Genomic DNA, 19,890 nt, shown 5'->3' with positions numbered 1-19,890 from the left:
AGAAATAGTTAAATATATTATTCATAGAAATAAACCTTTTGCTATGGGTGATAATTCGGAACTTGAATGTTGTTTATAAAGAGGTTTTAATCTAGCTTTCAAAAGAATTTCTCGTCATACAATTAGAAAAGATGTTTTAAAATATTTTGCTGAAGAAAAAGAAAAATTAATTTTAGATTTTGAAAAATTAAAAATCTAGAATTTCTTTTACTAGTGATATTTAGACTCCATGCCAACGTTGGTCTTTTATGTGTATAACCGCACATTTTATTGATGATAATTAGAAAATATAAAAATAAATAATTTCTTTCTGAAAGCTTGATGAGAGTCATACTAGTGAATATCTTTCTCGTACTATTATTCAAGAGTTAACAAGTTATAATATCCAAAATAAGTTTTTTTTTCTCTCACTCTTTATAATGCATCTAATAATGATTCCACAATTTCTAATCTTCGATGTTTTCTTCCTTTACTTTGTAATGGTGAATTATTACATAATAGATGCATGTGTCATATTATAAATTTAATTGTACAAAGTGGTCTAAAAGAAATTGCTGAGCTAATTCATAAAATTAGAGAAATTATACAACATATCATTTTTAATGATAAAATAGCTAGAACATTTGCAAATATGTGTAAAAGATGTGGATTAAAAGTTAAAAAACTTTAATTGGATGTACAACATAGATGGAACTTTACTTATGAAATGTTAGAATTAGTACTTGAATATCAAAAGGCTAAAATTTCTTATGTTTCTTTAGATATTAATAATAAACTAGAATGTCCATTTAGAATGGAAAAATGTAGAAAAAATAAAAGAATTTTTAAAAATATTTTTTGATGCTATTAATATGTTATCAAGCTCTTATTCTCCTACAATTACAATCGTCAGTATGCAACTTGTTAATATTGTTCAACTTTTTATTGCTTTTAAAAATGATCGGACTTTACATAATGTTTTACGAAAAATGGAAACTAAATATGCTAAATATTTTGAACATTTTCCATTACTTATTAGTTTTAACATTTTATTATAACCTCAACTTAAAGAGACTGTCCTTTTTGATATTTTAATGGTTTATATGAAGATAAACAAGATGACTATGTTTCTCGTGTGGTAACTATTAAAAGTTATTTTGAAAGGCTTTTTAATGATTATTCTATTATATATGGTTCTTCTTCCTCTATGTCTTCATCTTTTGTTATTCTTCCTAAAAGTGGTAGTTCTAAGAAGTCATTGTTTGCCTGACCTAAAATGAGGAGAACTTTATCAATGTCAGGGGGAATCACTGAGCTTCAAGCATATTATAATCATTTTGTAAGTGAGGATGAAATAGATAATTTAGTATGGTGGAAGGTAAATGAGACGAGATTTTCAATTGTTGTTGCCATGGCCTGTGATATATTGACCATTCCTATGCCTATTATACCTTTAGAATCTACTTTCAGTATAAGTAGGCGATTGATTAATCAACGTAGATCATGTTTGGGAAAAGAAACAATTAAAGCGCTAATGTGCCTACAAGATTGGTATGCTGCCAAATCTAGATCGCAAATGGACGATCATTTTGCAATAGAAAATATAGAATTTAAGTTTTTAAATCTCAATGACTAATATAATTTTATTTTATTTTTTATAATTAATGGATGGATTATGCAAATGATAGACAGGTGGGTAGGTGACAACCTAGTTGGGATGTGCTCATTCTACAGTGATTCAAAAAAAAAATGCTCCTAATTTATTTGCTCATTTGTTTAATTATTTATTTTTTTTACATCGGCTCATTTATTTTTATTTATTTTAATTCTAATTTTTCATTTACTTTATTTACAACACGTTCTCTATATGTGCAAACGCCTGTTTTCGCATTCGAACAGCCTGAATGCATTATCTATATGTGTGAACTCCTGAGAGCGCATTCGAACGCGGTGCAAACATGGTGTGAACGCGGTATGAACATAGTCGGCCAACTAACAACTACTTGTAGTGTGTAAATTTGGGTGAATAATAATAATGGTGAAATATGGGGTGTTTTTGATAAAACTCTTAAAAAATCCCACTTTGAAGGCAAGTGGCCAACTGGCAACAGCTGGTCACCACCTATAATGGCACTACTCCACAAGACCACAAGTACATGTCAGTGAACCGCCACCGCTCAGCCGCAACGAAGAACTTCTCGATCTTAGCCTCAGGCAGCGCCATCTTGGGTGGTTGATTCCAGATCGGCCTGTTTGTCCCTTAAGGCACTTGTCGACGTCGTCTCTCTATTGAAAAGATCGAAATTAGAGTGGAAGATTTTCGAGGGTAAGCACGAAAATTAAAGTACGGAGTAAGAAAGCGAACCTTCCTATGTTGCAGTCCTCGCCGTCATCCTAAAAGAAGAAGAAGAAGAAGAAGAAGAAGAAGAACAGAGGAGGGCGTTAAAATTCGAGTAAGGAAGAGGGAAGAACTCTATTTGAATTTGGTGTTCCGCTTACCTCCCGATCAATATACCACAATGGCGGCTCTTCTGGCGGCACCTCGCTGGAGGCATTGCTCAAGCAGCGCGAGATCCGGCCGAGATCTACGATGGAGCGTCGTCGACCGCCGGAATTCTGCCTCGTTCTTGTCGTCTGCGGCTTCATCTCAGGACATTATGGCTCCGGAGTTGGAGGTAGGAGATCTAGAGCTTTGTCGCTGCCCCCGTCTTTTGACCGCAAGATCTCGCCCCTTCGTCGCCGCCAAAGCCAGCGTCCTGGCTCTTGTCCGATATCTCACAGGCTGCTGAAAATCTTAATCGGCACAACCCGGCCCGGCCTGGCTCGGTCAGCTCGATACCTCACAGGCCGACGGGCGGTAATGGGCTAGATATATTCTAGCCCGGCCCGAACTCGGCTTAGCTTGAGTGATTGGTGGGTCGGGCCATGAACAAATACTTAAACGAAAATAAAATTTCACACACAAGGGGTTAAAAAAAAACCCCACAAAATAATTTTATTACTATTTTTTTCGTAAGAAAAAGTTACTCAATCGCATATCCTTGTACCATCAAGCCATTAGAAGTTTGGAATCAGACCCAAACCCTCTCTTCTGCGTTCTCTCCGGCCACGCCATAGAAGTGCAGAGAAGGCAAAAGGATTCTTCCAAGGTCGAGCGCTTCACCATGGACAGCGCCCTCGCGAGCGCCTCGTCCATCACGGATCAGAGGCAAAAGATCGAGCAGTACAAGCTCATCCTAGCCTCCATGCTCTCATCTCCTAATCCTGACATCCCCCAGGCCAAGCGATTCATCGATCACAGTAATTCCCTTTGATATGGTTTCGATTCTCTCCTTTCTTCCCATTTTAGTAGCTTCTTGATCGAGAAATGCTTTCTTTCTTGTGCGGTAGTGGTCTCCGACGATGTCCCGTTGGTGGTATCGAGGCAGTTGCTTCATACATTTGCGACGGAGTTGGGGAGGTTGGAGCCGAACGCTCAAAAGGAGATAGCGCATTATGCCCTAGCGCAGATCCAGCCTAGAGTGGTCTCCTTTGAGGAGCAGGTCTTATACCTTTTGATGCCACTACTTTATAAAATTTTTCCTAGTTTTCCTTTGTTTGAATGGCTTAGAGTTCCGATTGTTGTGTGTTTCTGGGATAATAAAACTGATGGCTTTCGATAGTGTGGTAGTGTGGTGATATCTTCTCTCGTTTGTAATGTGGGATTCTTCTAGGTAGGAGATAACTAAAATTTACCGGGACGATTGCCATTCTCAGGTTTTAGTAATCAGGGAGAAGTTAGCTGAATTGTATGAGTCTGAGCAGCAGTGGTCAAAGGCAGCACAAATGCTAAGTGGGATCGATTTGGACTCCGGAATCAGGTCGATTCTGTTTTTCTGATTCAGTTTCTTATGAGAAGGCTGACATTATTCATTTTTAAGATAGCCTCCTTGGGAGCTGAAATTTTAAGTCGATCTTCAGGATGCTTGATGAAACATACAAGCTGTCCAAATGTGTCCAAATTGCTAGACTCTATCTTGAGGTTAGTTTGTAATTTATAATTTTAAATATATGATACTGACTGGAAATTACATAAGAGACAATTTTTTTTTTCATTTATTTAGGATGATGATGCTGTGAATGCTGAGGCTTTTATCAACAAAGCTTCTTTCTTGGTTAGCAACAGTCAACATGAGGTTCTAAATTTACAATACAAGGTGGATCACTCTATGAAGAGCTGTTACACTTTTGCTTAAAAGACTAAAGCCAAATTTCTATGCGCTGCTCTTATTAATTTATTTTTAATTTTGTCACTGTCTTGAAGGTTTGTTATGCAAGGATACTAGATTTAAAGCGGAAGTTTCTGGAAGCTGCACTTCGGTATTATGACATTTCTCAGATTGAGAAACGTCAAATTGGAGACGAGTAAGTTTATTTTTGATCTTCTATGCTTTTGTTTATACCGTGATTAATTTGGAACACATCTTTTCTTTCCTAATGCTTTGGTTTAGATTTTTTTGCTTCTTTTATATTCAAGGAATTAATGATTCTGCTGTTGCAGTTTCTTTTGTGCAGTTTATGCTTTCTGCTTCTGTCATCACCTTATTAAAATACTTGTCATTGTTCAGTCCACTTTAATATGTTCCCTAAATCAGGAAAGGTGTCAAGTATTTTATAGTAGATTATGTGCAACTCAACGAGGGACTTTTCAGAATTTAGCTATAGTTTTTCTCCTATTATTGCATTTTTTGGTATATAAATAAATGGTTGTTGACTCAACTAACTGGAGTCAAGGATTTTCTAAGGTGCTAGAGCTTACTGTTAATTGGGGGGCCTAAGTTCATATTCCTTATGTAGTTGAATACAGAGTATTAACATTTCTAATACCATGTTTTATTGATGGTTATCCACCTTAATGCATACTGTCCAATCTCAGGGAGATTGATGAGGATGCACTGGAACAGGCTCTCAGTGCTGCTGTGACATGCACAATATTGGCTGCAGCTGGTCCCCAACGTTCTCGTGTACTTGCTACCTTGTACAAGGTATTCAGAATTTATCTCCTTAAAAGTCGAACATATTGTTTTAAGATATATCGTAGCATTTTGTTTTTAAGTTTTTAATCCCTTCATATATTTGCACCTACTTTCATCCTTTGAAGGTAGCAATATTCTGGCCATGAATTCTGTTAAATGTTATAGGCTTCTAGCTTTATGTACCCATCACATTGTAAATAGAAGCTCACATACGCTGAAATTAGGCACTAAGAATTATCATCTGAGTTGCAATTGTTTCAGGGAGTTAGAACTTGGAAGTTTGTATTGCGTTGGGTTGTTGCACTCTTGGCAGTAATTTCCATCCAGAGACTAGAATATGTTATTCATTTTTGAAGGGAGATAGAAGTTCATCAAGAATCCAAGTTAATACTTCATATACGGCACAAAAACATCATTTCTCTTGTCTATTTTAGGATGAGAAAAAATGCTGGAGTTATATTTCTAATGACTAAAAGAAACTTTTGTCCAATTGTGTTTAATTCATGAATGAGCATAAGAAATCCAGAATGCCATTAGTTTTTTTTTTTCAATTAAAATTTTGGGGAGGTAGTATTCTTAGTTTGACTAGGTTTAGCGATTTGGAAAAGAAAAGATCAAGTCAAAGTCAAAAATCAAATCCGAATTAGTCTAGATTTTAATCCTACTAGGTTTAGAAAATTGATTAAAAATCAAACTTTGTAAATCGAACTCAAATCGGAAAGTGAAATTGAGTAAGAGTAGGAAACATAAAGCCGCGAGAATGAATAAAAAAAGTAAACACGACAAATACATGATCATGATTTTTTCTTAACGTGGAAAACCTCTTTCACATAAAGAGGAAAAATTATGGACCCGTCTAAAATTGATCAATTTTTTTTCACTAAACAATTGAAATCATAGATTGAAATATCTGCTTATTCCGATCTGTATTGCGGAAACGGATTGGCCGATATGGCCGATTTGGTCAATTCCCGATTGAATCATCCAAAATGGAAGGCCAATACTGCTGATATAGCCGATACACATCATTTTTCAAACAATCGATCTCGATCTCGAAATTGATACTTAGAATCTTGATCAAAATAAAACTTACAACTCTTTTCAACACTTCAGTGTCATAGTATTTAAATAACTTCTTAAACATGAATTACGTGATTAACTATCCTTGTGAAAAAGATTGACTCTCTTTAGTAAGCATCTGAGTGACGGATCAAATCTCGAAAGTAATTGTTGATGTGGCGGTAGATGACGAATGAAGATGATGTCTATTTAGCTCCTCTAGTACTATTGAAGATCAACAATTATGGTTTTAGCTCCTAGACATATGATCGTGGCACTCCTTCCAATTGGTAGGAATTATGCTCCAGTAGGGATCCTAGAACTCATAGATGAAGCTCGAATGAGTTGGATTACTTCCTCTGAGCCTTTGGATCACTTTTATAGAGGTAAGAAATGCCTTTACTTTCTACTAGGATAATCTACTAAAGGAATCTCTTAGTCTATATGGGATTCTAAATTTGTTTTATGTTATTAGTGCGCACCCAACTTATTCGGTTTGCACCGAACTTAAGTTCATTCTGTGTTGAATAATTTTGCAGTGCGCTTCGACCTATGCCAGGTGTGCACCGAGCTCTACAATGATTGTGCTGTTTGCTCTTTTGGCTTGATTCCTCATTTGTTTTTCGCACTTCTTGCACTTCTTCGCATGTACACTAATGTTATGAAAGACGCCAAGGCGGAAGGCGAGCTATAAGGCAGGTGACAAGGCGGTCTAGCATTTTTTATCTATAAAAAAAATTAAAAATAGTTATATATGATAAATTTTTAACACTAATATAGTATATATAAAATTTGTAATAATGCACTACACCAAAATATCAAATAACATAATCTCAATTCATAACCATAATAACAAATTCACAAGAATTACAAGATTCATAAGCAAATATTCAAAACAAGTAATAAGTAATCACTAATCAGTAATCACTTAATTAGTAGCTAATTAGTAATTGGAAGAGAGTGAGAGAGAGTTGTCATTGGTGGGAAGAATTGGGAGAGACTAAGAGAGAAAGAGAGTGAGAGTGAGAGAAGAAAATTCAAGATTGTAAAAAAAAGCTAGTTGTCGACGGTGGGAAGAATTGGGAGAGACAAAGAGTGAAATAGAGTGAGAGAGAGTAAGAGAGAAGAAAGATCAAAGACATACCTAGCTGCCGCACACTGTCGTTGGTTGTCGCTAGTCATGGAAGGGAGAGTCGGAGGAGATCGAAAAGAGGGGTTTAAGTTTTATTTAGGGTTTGATTGCGAGAGAGAGAGAGCAAGGAGAGAGTTTTTTTTTTAATATAATGGGTAGTTAATCAGATTTGATCAATTAAATCGAATCCGACCCATTCCAACCCGATTTGCCTATTAGACGGCTGAACCGCTAGCTCGCATTATTGGGTCGCTCGGCTTTGTGCTATTGCCAACTTGTATTTTTGGGCCGCCAGGCCCACCTAGCGCCTTTTAGCACCTAGGCAGTTCGCCAATGTGGCAAGTCATCTTATACATGCTCTTTCCTAGATAGTGGGGCGGCTGCCATAATCGCTTTTCAAAACACTGATGTGCACCCTTCCACAAGTCACATTTGTCTTGATCTTACATTAAAGATGGATTGTACAACATAATTCAAAGTGTTTCATATTTACGAAATTGCCATTACGTAAAATTATACTAACAATATCTCCCTTGACAATTTCATGACAAAACACTTCTAAAACATTTTTCTACCCATGAGTTAATTTCTTCTTCTAAGCCTTTGGTTCACTTATTAAGAGATGAGGATACAATGAATATGATTTTGAATTTTTCTTCTCTATTCTATGCTATTGATGCACGCCTAGCTTATTCGATCCGCACCGAACTTTTTGCACTGAACTATTCCGCTTTGCGCATCGACTTGTGCCAGGTGCGCATCAAGCTCTGCCATGAGTGTGTTGTTTGCTCTTTTGACTTGATTTCTCGTTCATGTACACAACGTATTCGAAGTGTTTGTGTACACGAACTTCCCATTATATTAACAGTTATGTTAGGTATTGCTGTTGTTTCCGGGTCTAGATAATATTGTACACACGCGCGCACGCGCACGTGCAGGTGCACGCGCACACGTTGGGATCATGCTGGGAGGTCACTTTTCTGGTGGTACTGGTCTACCTTGGATTTTGTTAGTTTTTAAACAACTAGAAAAAGAGCAACAAAAGTAAGAGTGGTGCTAGACATGTCCTGAACTAATAATAGCCTCGTTATGAATGGCATAGAAAGGTTTTGTGCTAGCATAATCATTCCCAGGTTACCTAATCTGTTGTCATTTTCTTCTTGAAGCTTGTGCCTTATGGTTTCTTTTGATAAATGCAGCTATTTTCCTAAGTTATTTTTGTTAGCATTCTTACTTATCGCATCTATATAAAGACTTCAATGAGCATATTCTTGTTTTTTTAATCTGTCCATACTTAATGCTTTTTTTTGCCAGCCCCGTAATATTGATCTGTGAATTATGAATTGCATTGCTGAAAGTTACATTTTTATAACTTTATATGACACATGCACACTCATTGTGAAGTGTGCCTTCATTCATTGATGTAGCATGGATTAATGTCAAATATCAGTACTGAAAACATAACTGCTTTCTGAGTTCTTATGACCTTCTCTTGTTAGGATGAAAGATGCTCAAAGTTGAAGATATACCCAATACTTCAGAAGGTATTCATGTTGAATACTTCAATTGGGAGGCCTTTCTTTATCAATGTCTGACATGTGCATACTAAGTTTTAGGTAGCTTTAATTTACAGGTTTATCTTGAAAGAATTTTAAGAAAACCAGAAATTGATGCATTTGCTGAGGAATTGAAAGCACATCAGGTGTGTATACTCCACCTTATTGCTCGTCTGCTGTGTACCATTATTCTCTATCCTTACCAGTTGAACACGTTTGCTGTCCGTCCAACAGAAAGCTTTATTACCAGACAATTTCACTGTACTGGATCGTGCGATGATTGAGCATAATCTTCTAAGTGCAAGTAAACTTTATACAAATATAAGGTTTGATGAATATATTGTCATTTCCTTTTTCTTGACCTCTTATATTCACAATTTGTAATTTGTTTAAACTAAATATCTCATCTACTTTGTACAGTTTTGATGAGCTAGGAACTTTATTAGGTATTCCTCCTCAAAAGGTACATTTGTTGTTTCTTCATTGTCTTGCCTAATTATTACTTACTAGAATGTTTGTACTGAAATTGTATTGTTTGGCTCATTATATTCTACTCCGAATGTTCCAGCTATGCTTATAGATCTTAGTTGTTTTATTTCATGAGAAATTACAAATAACACCCTACATTTTGACTATATTATGGATAAAGCCCTCTATCCTTATTATTCATAAATAAATTCTCCGATTTGTTAAAAAATACCTAGCATTTTGAACACCATGCGTTAAGTTTAATTTAACAAGCACTTGATGGAGTGGAGTAAAAAGTAGAATATTTCATCCATTGCAAATGATATTTTTATATTTCCTAAAGATTACCTTTCTCTTACTCTAATATCAACTAAACATCAACAGTTTTTGATCTGTTAATATTATGTGATTTGGTGTTTGGATGCAATTTTAGTGTTTTAGAGGCTTAATTTGATCTTATTTTGTCGGTAATCAATATTTTGGTATATGCCCAAGTTGTTTTGGAGGTTAATTTGATTCTACGAAGTTAATTTGATAGTCGGGTTAAATTATATCTATCAAAAGATAGGTCTTGGCTTGATAGTTTTTAGCAAACAAAGGGCTTTATTTGTAAATAATAAAAAGGGAGGGCTTTTCTTTTTAGTTTGAAATAAGAAAATAATTTTGTTCTTTTTATATTAAAATTAACGCCAATTAGTCAGTTGCATATAGATTAAAACTATAAGGGTTCCTTAATTAAGGAAAGGGAATGTGTGTCCTTTGAAATTTGCTTTGCCAAAACCTTAAAGTCCAAACTTGAAAGGTTTAAGTAACAGAAACAAAAGTTTTGGGAGGCATTCTAAATTTTTGGAATCACACGGGTGTAAAATGTATTTCCCCTAATATTTTATGATGTTGGACGGAAGAATTTTGTGGGGTTTCATATATTAAAATAAGCATGTACAAGAGATTTCAAATGAGCCATTTGTCATAAAATTGAACATCATTAAAGCCCCAAAGTGAAATACCTAAGAACAACCCCTGCTTTAGAAAGAGCTCCAAGCCGAGTTGATACAAGATCCGCCATCAATGACTTGGATAGATCCTCGGTGATCAATGAGGTTAATCAGCTCATAATCTTTTCAAGCAAATAGAATGCACCTTTTTCTTTTGGGCTTTCATTGGAGATTCTTCTTTTTATTTGTGACAATCAATGTTCTAAAAAGTTGTGTATGTGATTAAAAGGGTGTCAAATAAGCTCGATATGTTGCAAGCGCTTGAGTTTGTCTCATTTTCAGTTTAAATTTACCCAAACCTGAGCTTGTGGTTTTAGTTAGTTTAGTAAGTGACATGAGCTTAGACTTGTCTCGACGCTCGATTTGCTCTGGATTGGCTTGAATTAGCTCGTAATTAGAGGTATGTATATCATAGGCTGTTGCTTCTTCTAGAGCAGCTAATAAAGTGTTATGAATCAGATATGGACCAATCCGGAAATAAGAAAATTATGAAAATTTAGGTGGAGGTAGCCTCGTGATATAGGGTTCTAATGGCTCTAGTTTCACCTAAATCGGAGGTCGGGTGATACATTTAGTTAGGATCTTTTCTTATTGCATTAGTTGTTTATTTTCATTAACATAAAATTCCTGTAGGCCGTGTTCGAACGTAAGTAGGGTCGCGTTCGAACGTCCTTGCGAATGCCTGCATCAGGTTCGCAAATACAGAGGACGCGAAAAATGCGTTCGAACGCCTGTATCGCGTTCGCACATATAGAGAACGTCTTTTGTGCGTTCGAATGCAATCGGCGGGAATCCTCTAGAATTAGGGTTACTTATTATTATTAGGACTTGTTGGCTAGCATCTATAAGTACGTGGATGACAGCCAAATTCATTATGAAGTTGGATTATTGATTTCTTACCTCCTATTTTCTCTCTAGACTTTCTCCCTCCTCCCTCTTCACCATCCTTCCACCTCTACCGTTGGCAAGGTTTCTCCTAACTTTTAATCTCCCTCGACTATCGAGCCACCCATTTTCTTTGGGATTTCGACTACTTTATTCCCTTTATCTACATCCTTTAACCACATCCACCATCCACCTTCACCTCCATACATATCCATAACCTAAGATCCATTCCACCCGTTACCACCACCATCACCCAGGTTATTTCATGTTTTCGTTTCAGTTGTAGTTCGAATCTGCGAAAGGCGTAAATACGAAAGTTGTAGATCAGGAAGTTATGAATCTAATCCACTTGGTTTCATAATTTTCTGACTACCGGAGAATATTTGACAAATATTTTTCCACAGTTGCGCGGACTAATTCCTGTACTATATCTAGATCTTGAAGGAATCGTTTCATAGCCGATCTTTTGGTATCGTAACCCATCATCGGGATGAAATGTTAAAAATAAAATAGTGGAGATAGGTTAGAGAGGGCAAAACGGTAAATATCTGACGTTGTGGCGGTCATCGGAGAGTGGTGGACGGCCAAGGGTGGTGGTGGATGGTCACATTGTAAGGTGGTTGCTAGAGGTAGGAGGTGGCTAGGGTTTTGAAGGTTGGGGTGTTTCTACGGTTATGATTTACTCCCAGAAAGATAAAACGATCTAGCGGCTAGATAAAAGATAAGGATGAAAATAATAATTAGGCTAAACTCAGAATTGTTCTATTCAATTCAATGATTATTATCAATATATGTCCACTTTTATTTATAAGAGAAAATCTTTAGCGGATCGGATCCATATGCGGATTATCCGATTTATTTGAAATTCAAAACAATAAGATAAAGCTAAGTAACTAACTTGACTCGACTTAATCCATGTGCGTCGGATCGTAACATAGAGCTCTATTTCCTTGGAATTGGTGGGGGTTCAAATCCTGACAAAATTAACTATTTTGAACTTTCTTTCCCCCGTTGGAAGCCTTTAGTTGCCAATTGCAAGTAGTTTTTCTACCTAATGTCCCTATTGCCTCTCCCTTGCAAACTTCCTACAGCTGTGTGATTTTTTATTTTTTATTTTTTAACTGATTGGGCCAAGTTGGAGCTAACCATGAATAAGCTTGGCTTGAACTTGAGTTTTGAATGGATCCTAGCCTAGCTCATTTAGCTCCCTAGTCATGGGACGTGAAGGGATTACATAGTGTATATTTAGTATGCAGATTTATATGCAGGTGCATATGTGCTCAATACATGTAGTATTGCAATTGATAAATATATGTGGAAAAATTGGAAATCGAAAGAAATATAAGATATATAAGGACTTTTGTGGTGTCTAGTAATAGTTGTAATAAAAGAAAGAAAAAAACTAAGGCTCATAGATCATAGGTGGATACCATGCAGGTTAGCCTGGCATAGTCTACAAACATGTGGAGCCACCTAAGCAGGCAACTGGACTGCAATTTTAGAATGGTGATTAATGATAATCCTCTTTTCTCCTTCTTGTAATAAACCCTCCTTTGCTACTTCCTCTAGAAGTGATAATGAATGTAGTCCACAACCATTTTATGATGTCTGATGTGCTGTTTTGATTCTTTTGTCTAATGGATCCTATATATATTTAGTTACTTCTACATATTTATTACATTTGATATGCTTTGGCAACTTATGCTTGTAGGCCGAAAAGATAGCATCTCGGATGATTTATGAGGATAGAATGAGGGGCTCAATTGATCAGGTAAAAATTTCTTTCTTTGCTATTTTTCATTATATAAAATTTTGAATTCAAACTACAGCTTTCACTTGTATCTCTGTACCCTGTGTTTTTAGTAAATTAGTTTTTTTTTATGATTGGCATAGTATGTAGGGGTGGCAATCGAGTCGGGTCAGCCGGGTTAAGGTCGGGTCAAGATTATACTAACACGAACACAACCCGTTTATTAAATGGGTCAAAATTACTAAACACGAACACGACCCGTTTATTAAACAGGTAACCCGACACGACTTGTTTATTAAATGGGTAACTCGACACGACCCGTTTAACCCGTTTAACTAACAAGTTTTTTATAACACGTTTATAGTTTGACATGATTACCCTATTTCCAACACGTTAAATGAAACTCGATAACCCATTTCACCATAACCCAATTACTTGTTTACCGGACATTTTAACAAATAACATATAACGTGTTTTATACAACACAAATATGGATGATTATACTTTCAAAATCTAATAGATTAATCAAATACAATATTTACACTTATCAACATTCATATATAACCTATTTTATACAACACAGATAAGAATGATTATACATCCAAATCTAATAAATCAGAATACAACATTAATCAATATTTGCACTTGGTTAAAATCTTCTTCTTCAAGCTCTATTCTGCCAAACCAAATTTGTGTTGTCAATAATAGATGAAAATAAATTATGCTTGCTTGATATCAAATATTATTAATTTGATAGAGGATACTAGGAGAAAATGAAACTTAAGAACATCAATAATACCAAATGGATTTGTCAAAGCAATTCATTCAGGCCAGAAAATATAAATCAAAACAAAAGGACAAAACCCATTACTAAAAAAGTTTAACTTTTAGCAAAGAAACATTCAAAAGAACAATGTGAGTGTAGATCCTTAACATACTTGTTGGAGAGATGGTGCTCTTAAGCTCTTCCTATCAGGGACATGCCATGGGGCCATCTTGGGCTAGGATAAGACTAGAGTGGGTACTACCAATGTTAGTGTAGTTGCTCATGGGAAGGTGTCACAGTTGGCAATGTGCAGCGGAAGATTTCAATGGATCTGAAAAGATGAGAAAAGCTAGGTTAGGGCTGTTGGCATGAGGAGCATGACCCAACGAAGATGATGCAAGCTGATTGATAATGCACGAAGAGGGCAACGCTGCGTGAGGAGGGCTAGTTGGTGTCACCGTGCAATGGTGCGAGGAGAGTAGGAAGAAGAGATGAGGGTGGGTGCGACTGAATGGAGATGACTAGGCTAGGGACTGAGAAAGATTGAGATGGGGTAAGTGAGAGGCTGAGTTATAATATATATATATAGTAAGAGCAACCCGCCAACCCAACCCGACTCATATAATTAAACGGGTCAAATCAGGTCAAACGGATTAGTGTTATAAACTCGAACACGACCCGATTATTAATCGGGTTAGACAGGTTGATCCGTTTATGACTCGAATCCGATTAGACTAAACCCAAACCTGTTTAAAGTTCGGGTTATTGGGTCGGGTTATTGTGTCGGGTCGATTTTTGCCATCCCTAATAATATGGTGAAATACAGATATAAGATGAAGAAGACAGTGAAGCATAAGCATTTACAACATATAATGGAATCTAGATTATATAGTAACATAATCATGCAGAGCTCAAAGACATTTGAAGAACAAGAGATTTGCTTGCTAGTGGCTACCCAAGGCACCCACTCTTTAGTTCATAAAAGAAGGGGGGAATATCGTTTACACCTATGGTTAGGCCAAAATTTAGAGTCTTCCTGAACTTTTATTTGTCTCTTAACCTCCTTATAAATCTAATCTATATGCAATTGATTAACAAATATTACTTTTAATATAAAATGGCCAAATGCCTTTTTGTATTACATCAACTAATTATAAAAGTAATTTTCTTTATAAAAATACTTTTGTCATGCTTTTTCATCTCAATCATTCTCACTTTACATTTTGAATATTGTGTTACTATCCGACCACGTGGGTTAAGTCGAGTCGAGTTGAGTCTATTTATTTTTTAATTATTTCATGATATAAGTCTTTTAGGCAAGTTTATTTAGTTATGTGAGTCATTAAGGCAAGTCGAAATAAGTCATGATAGTCCTTAAGACAAGTCTAATTAAGGCAAGTCCAAATAAGTTAAGACAGCCCTTAAGGCAAGTCTAATTAAGTCAAGTGAGCCTTTAAGGCTAAGTCCGAATAGGACTCATTGTACCTCACGTCTATATATAGAGGGCAAGGATTCTTTGTTATTTATCAAATAGTCCAAGTATCCAATCATAGAGAGAATTATGAGTTTAGCCAGTTATTATTTTCATCATTATCTTTTGACATTAGCCGTTAGATTTTCTTTATCTTTATAGGAGTAGATCATAACCGTAGATCCCTTATAAGCATCCAAACCCTAGCCACCTCCTATCTCCAGCAGTCACCCTACTACACGGCCGTCCACCACCACCCTTGGCCGTTCACCACCCTCCGACGACCGCCACAATGTCAAAAATTTCTGTTCTGTCCTCTCTGACCTATCTCCATTATTTTATTTTTATCTTTTCATCTCGACCTCCGATTTAGGTGAAATCAGAGTCATTAGAACCCTGACTCACGAGGCTACCCCCACCTAAATTTTCATAATCATCCTACGGATGGATCATTCCAGATTTGGTCCGTAACATATTGCCAAAATTCTAGAAAGAGAATATGAAGGAAAAGTGGTCAAAGTTTAATAATTTTAAGAGGAAATTACCTTCGTAGTCAGTTTTGATGAAAAAACCAAGGTTTTAAGTATCGGTTTGAGATCGGGATTTGTTGCTTGAGAAATGATATGTATCAGCCATTTTGGCTCTATCGGCCTTTCTTTTCAGACGTTTCGGATCGAGAATCGGTCGATACTTCGATCCATAAAAAACCCACAGTTTCACATAGATTAGAACATGTTTTGAAAGGCGACTGCAGGTTGCGAGCAGTCACCCCACTGCATAGCGCTAAGATGAAAGATGGGCACTAAGGCAATATAGCATTTTTAATATATAAAAAAAATTATATATCATATCTAATATATAAAACTATAGCATATATAATTTTTTAAATAGTGCAATTTACAACCATGACAAGAAACATATCACAGTTCATAAATATGTCTATAACAATAAGTATATATATATTAAAGTAATGATATCTAGGGAGAGGCAGTGGTTGCATGTTAGAAAGCACGCTTTTTATAAGCTAGTGAGAGGGTGAGAGAAAGGGAAATAAAAGAATAGAAAAAATAGTAGTGATTTCGAGAATAAAAAGGAGAAATAGTAGAAGAGAGGTTAAAGAAGGAGGAGAACAGGGAGAAGGAGGAGGGCGTGGCCTTTGCTCAATTCCACTAGGTGTCGCTCACTGCCCAGCCTGCCAAGATTGCTTTGATGGCCCAATTGCCAAAACACCGTTGTCTACTCCCCTTGTGGGGCAGCCGGTGCTTTGCCACGCCAAGGTGTTGATCTTGGCTGTTTTTCAAAAAACTGGATTAAAACTACAAAGGGATTAAGTGGCACAAAGACGTGTTGAATTTTTTTTTTTGAAATTTGGCCTAACTAAATATCTGGCATTTAGGTTGAGTCATCTATCTTTATTTCAACTTGTATTTGCTTTTAGGTTGGGTCTTTCATCTATAGGTCTCGGGTTTGCGCATTTGAACGAACCTTGCCAAATGTTCGAACGCCAAGTCCGAGAATAGAAGAGGAGTTAAGGCGTTCGAACTGTCTTGTCAGGTGTTTGAATGCTCAAGTCTGAGAGCAGAAGAAGAGTTAAGGTATTTGAACACTTCCAACGACTGGGCCACCTTGTACTAGGTCTATTTGTGGTTTAGAGATTTATGACTAGCCTCTAAAAGTGTGGAATGACAACTAGTTTGGGATTAGTGAATATTTGACCTATCTCCTCCCCCCCCTCTCTCTCTCTCTATCTCTCTCTATCTCTCTCTCTCTCTCTCACCCATCTTCTTCCTCTAGTCATCGCTGCACAGCCCAAGGCTCCCCTTCCTCCTCCAACTGTCCGAACCCTTTTGCTCCTAAGGAACGGGCTCCTCTCTCCCTTTCTCTCTCTCTCTCACCCATCTCTCCTCTCTCCCATCTTCTCCCATCTGCCATCAAGTTAAACATGTTCCTTGCCCTTCCCCAACGACTTTGGGTCATCAAGTTAAACATGTTTATTACTTGATTTATGCTTTTGTAATACTTCTTGATATTCATGTTGCCAATTCACCTATTGCTTCAAAAGCTTAAGCTATAAAAAAATAGTGATTATTTGTAATCTAACACCCCCTTATTTTTGGGCTTGAGACAATCTAATAAGCCCAAGAAGTAGATTTGACTTAAATGGATGAAGACTTTATTTTTTAAAAAATAGTTGGGCCTGACGGGATTCACTAAGAACCTTTGACCTGATATCATTTACTAACTGTTTAAAACTTAAACTGATAGATAATGGTTATTTTATTTTTTATGTTCCAGCACATGTTGTTAAAATGATTATTTAGTGTTCTGACATATCAATTTTAAGATAATTCTCTTCGATCTTGGAATGTTTATATTGAAAGGCCATTATCTTTTTCTTTTGGCTTTTGGTTGTAAACATAATTTTTCTAAGATGCTCTTGATCTTCTACTCTAGAATTGGTGATAGTCAAAAGTGCCAAGTCATATCCTATAAATTGGCAATTCTGTTGTCTCTAAGCAGCACACATGTTTTCGACATTGTGTGTTAATGCTGTTGAGATTCTGAGAATTGACTTTTTAGTTCCTGTGACAATGCATATTTTTAGAGGTTCTAGTTGACAACGGATACCAATAGGATGTATAAATTGTTGTTACAGCATGCCACCACGGGTCACTACAATGTCAAACAAGAATTGTAGAGCTTTGTGTGGCATTGATTAAATTAGAATGATAGAACTTTCTAAGCACTCCTCTTATGGGTGGCAAGAGCAAAGTGTGATATAAGAATATAACAATGGGGATCCATAGTTGCTGGATTTGCAGAACCAAGACCATATGAGAAATGGATATAAAATATATTTGGTTGAGAAGTACATTATGGCAACTGCCTTAGTTGTCTCCTTTTCATTTAACGTTGCTGCTTTATATTATATCTTCTCAGGTTGAGGCCATCATACATTTTGAGGACGACACAGAAGAGCTACAACAGTGGGATCAGCAGGTAATGTCCTTATGAATCATGCTGCTGATACAAATGAATATTCTCATGTTTAGATTCATTCATGTTATTATTTGATCTGCAGTAAATGTAATCAGCGGATAATTCCATTGTAATTTTTTTTCTTTAGGCTTTCTGCAAATAACCACATGTAGTTTCGACATTATTGCAACAGAAAACCACCTCCATTTTTCAAATTTAGTAATTGGCTAATTGAGTACTTGTTCTTTGGATATATTTAAAAATAATCACATTTGGCTAGCTCATAAGGAGTGTTGTAAGCATATTATACTTTTTGATGAAAATACACCTTTTCTTTCTCCATGAGGTTTCTGGACTTCTATGACACTACTTTTCTTGTGGCAATACCTAGGAAAAAAAGATGTTGGCATTGTTGACTCTCCATTCTCATCCTTGCTATCAAATATATTAGCCTGTGTTCGGACTGAGTTTAAGTTTTTTCTTAAACTAGTTAAGTGAACACTAAATTGGTTTTGTATCTGAACACCAATTTAGGTTAAATAGGGTTATGGAGAACCTACTTAAAACCATTCTTCTCTCTCCTCTCCTTATTCATCCAACTACTTTATAGTTACCAATAAAGTTCAATTATCATTTTGCCCTTGAAAAGACATGACCTAAATCAATTATCATTCAATTCTTCTCTCTCTCTCTCTCTCTCTCTCTCTCTCTCCATCCATCCACTATAAAGTGTATTTTGGTTATTTGGCATAAAATACCTCTTTTAAACCTTCTACCTTTTTATATGACATCAAAGGTAATAATGACATCACTAAACTAGTTTACAACCAAACACCTAATTTTTTTTAGCCCATCTGATGTACCTTATTAAAGATTCAAAAATGAGAGTAACTAAACTAGTTTTGGAGCTATGCTCTATCCTAAGCCTTAGTTCTCTTATGGAGTCAGAATATATGTCACTACCACCTGTATATATGGATTCTAGTCGATGTTTGTGTTGTTTCTAACTTTCCATGGTCATGAATTTCCATGTCAGTTTACTGGTAGGCTGGTAGTAGCTTTCTATAGTTCTCCCATAGTCATGCATGCTTTCTTACATCAATAGCCACACTAGTTTATATATATATTGAGAATATACACTAGTTCATATTACTATGTGCTTTTGATCGTTGCATATTGTGGCACTTATAAGAGCAAAGACTAGGTTTTCACTGCTTGCTTACCTATCATGTATTTGAATTCATGTGCTATATGACAAATTTGACCAATAATTGCAGATTGTTGGTCTATGCCAAGCTCTCAATGATATTCTTGACAGCATGAGCAGCAAAGGCATAGCAACTCCTATCTGAACCATCACTGAAGGATCAATCAGACAAACACAATTAGCTGGCGATCATGTGAGGATGGCTGACGAGTCATTTTTGATAACTTCTTCGCTCAATACTTGGAGCTTTGGTGTATGGCTGTGACTTATCTGTTATCTCTAAGTATCATCTTGTGAATGGATTGTCAATATTGTATCTTGCATGCATTTGGGAGCCAAAATTATCTTCTATTCACTATATTCAAAAGATAACCGGCTAGTCTCATATTCGTTCAATATTGTAACCTGCTTTTCATGTTTGAAGGTAAACTCTTGGCGGTGGTGGTTAACGTGATCTCCATAGTCCATGTTCCATGTAGTACGTTCTGCAACTGTTTCTTGTGATTAGAGTGCAACAGTATCTCTTCCACATTTAGTCCCAATCATTTAGGGTCAGTCATAGATCATTTTCTTTCATTTAGCTCAGTGCTTTTCTAGTATCAAACAAAGTATGAACATGTTCATGTGC

At 36.2% G+C, this 19,890-nt stretch overlaps 1 protein-coding gene across 1 annotated transcript; it reads left to right on the top strand.

The window, feature by feature from the left end:
• Positions 1 to 3,032: 3,032 nt before the first annotated feature.
• On the top strand, positions 3,033 to 19,658 carry LOC140774944 (COP9 signalosome complex subunit 4). The gene is made up of 14 exons (XM_073118138.1): positions 3,033 to 3,279; positions 3,370 to 3,521; positions 3,736 to 3,839; positions 3,940 to 4,000; positions 4,083 to 4,175; positions 4,283 to 4,383; positions 4,895 to 5,003; positions 8,685 to 8,729; positions 8,819 to 8,887; positions 8,976 to 9,067; positions 9,162 to 9,204; positions 12,801 to 12,860; positions 18,017 to 18,076; positions 19,333 to 19,658. Exons 1-14 carry the CDS (start codon positions 3,144 to 3,146, stop codon positions 19,405 to 19,407), a joined length of 1,200 nt encoding a protein of 399 aa, XP_072974239.1. The 5' UTR covers positions 3,033 to 3,143; the 3' UTR covers positions 19,408 to 19,658.
• The last annotated feature ends 232 nt before the right edge of the window (positions 19,659 to 19,890 follow it).

This window comes from Typha angustifolia, chromosome 13 (genome assembly GCF_048772165.1).
Source record: "Typha angustifolia cultivar Huaian chromosome 13, ASM4877216v1, whole genome shotgun sequence".
In the NCBI taxonomy this organism is placed as follows: Eukaryota; Viridiplantae; Streptophyta; class Magnoliopsida; order Poales; family Typhaceae; genus Typha; species Typha angustifolia.
This window is presented reverse-complemented; position numbering and strand designations above follow the sequence as displayed.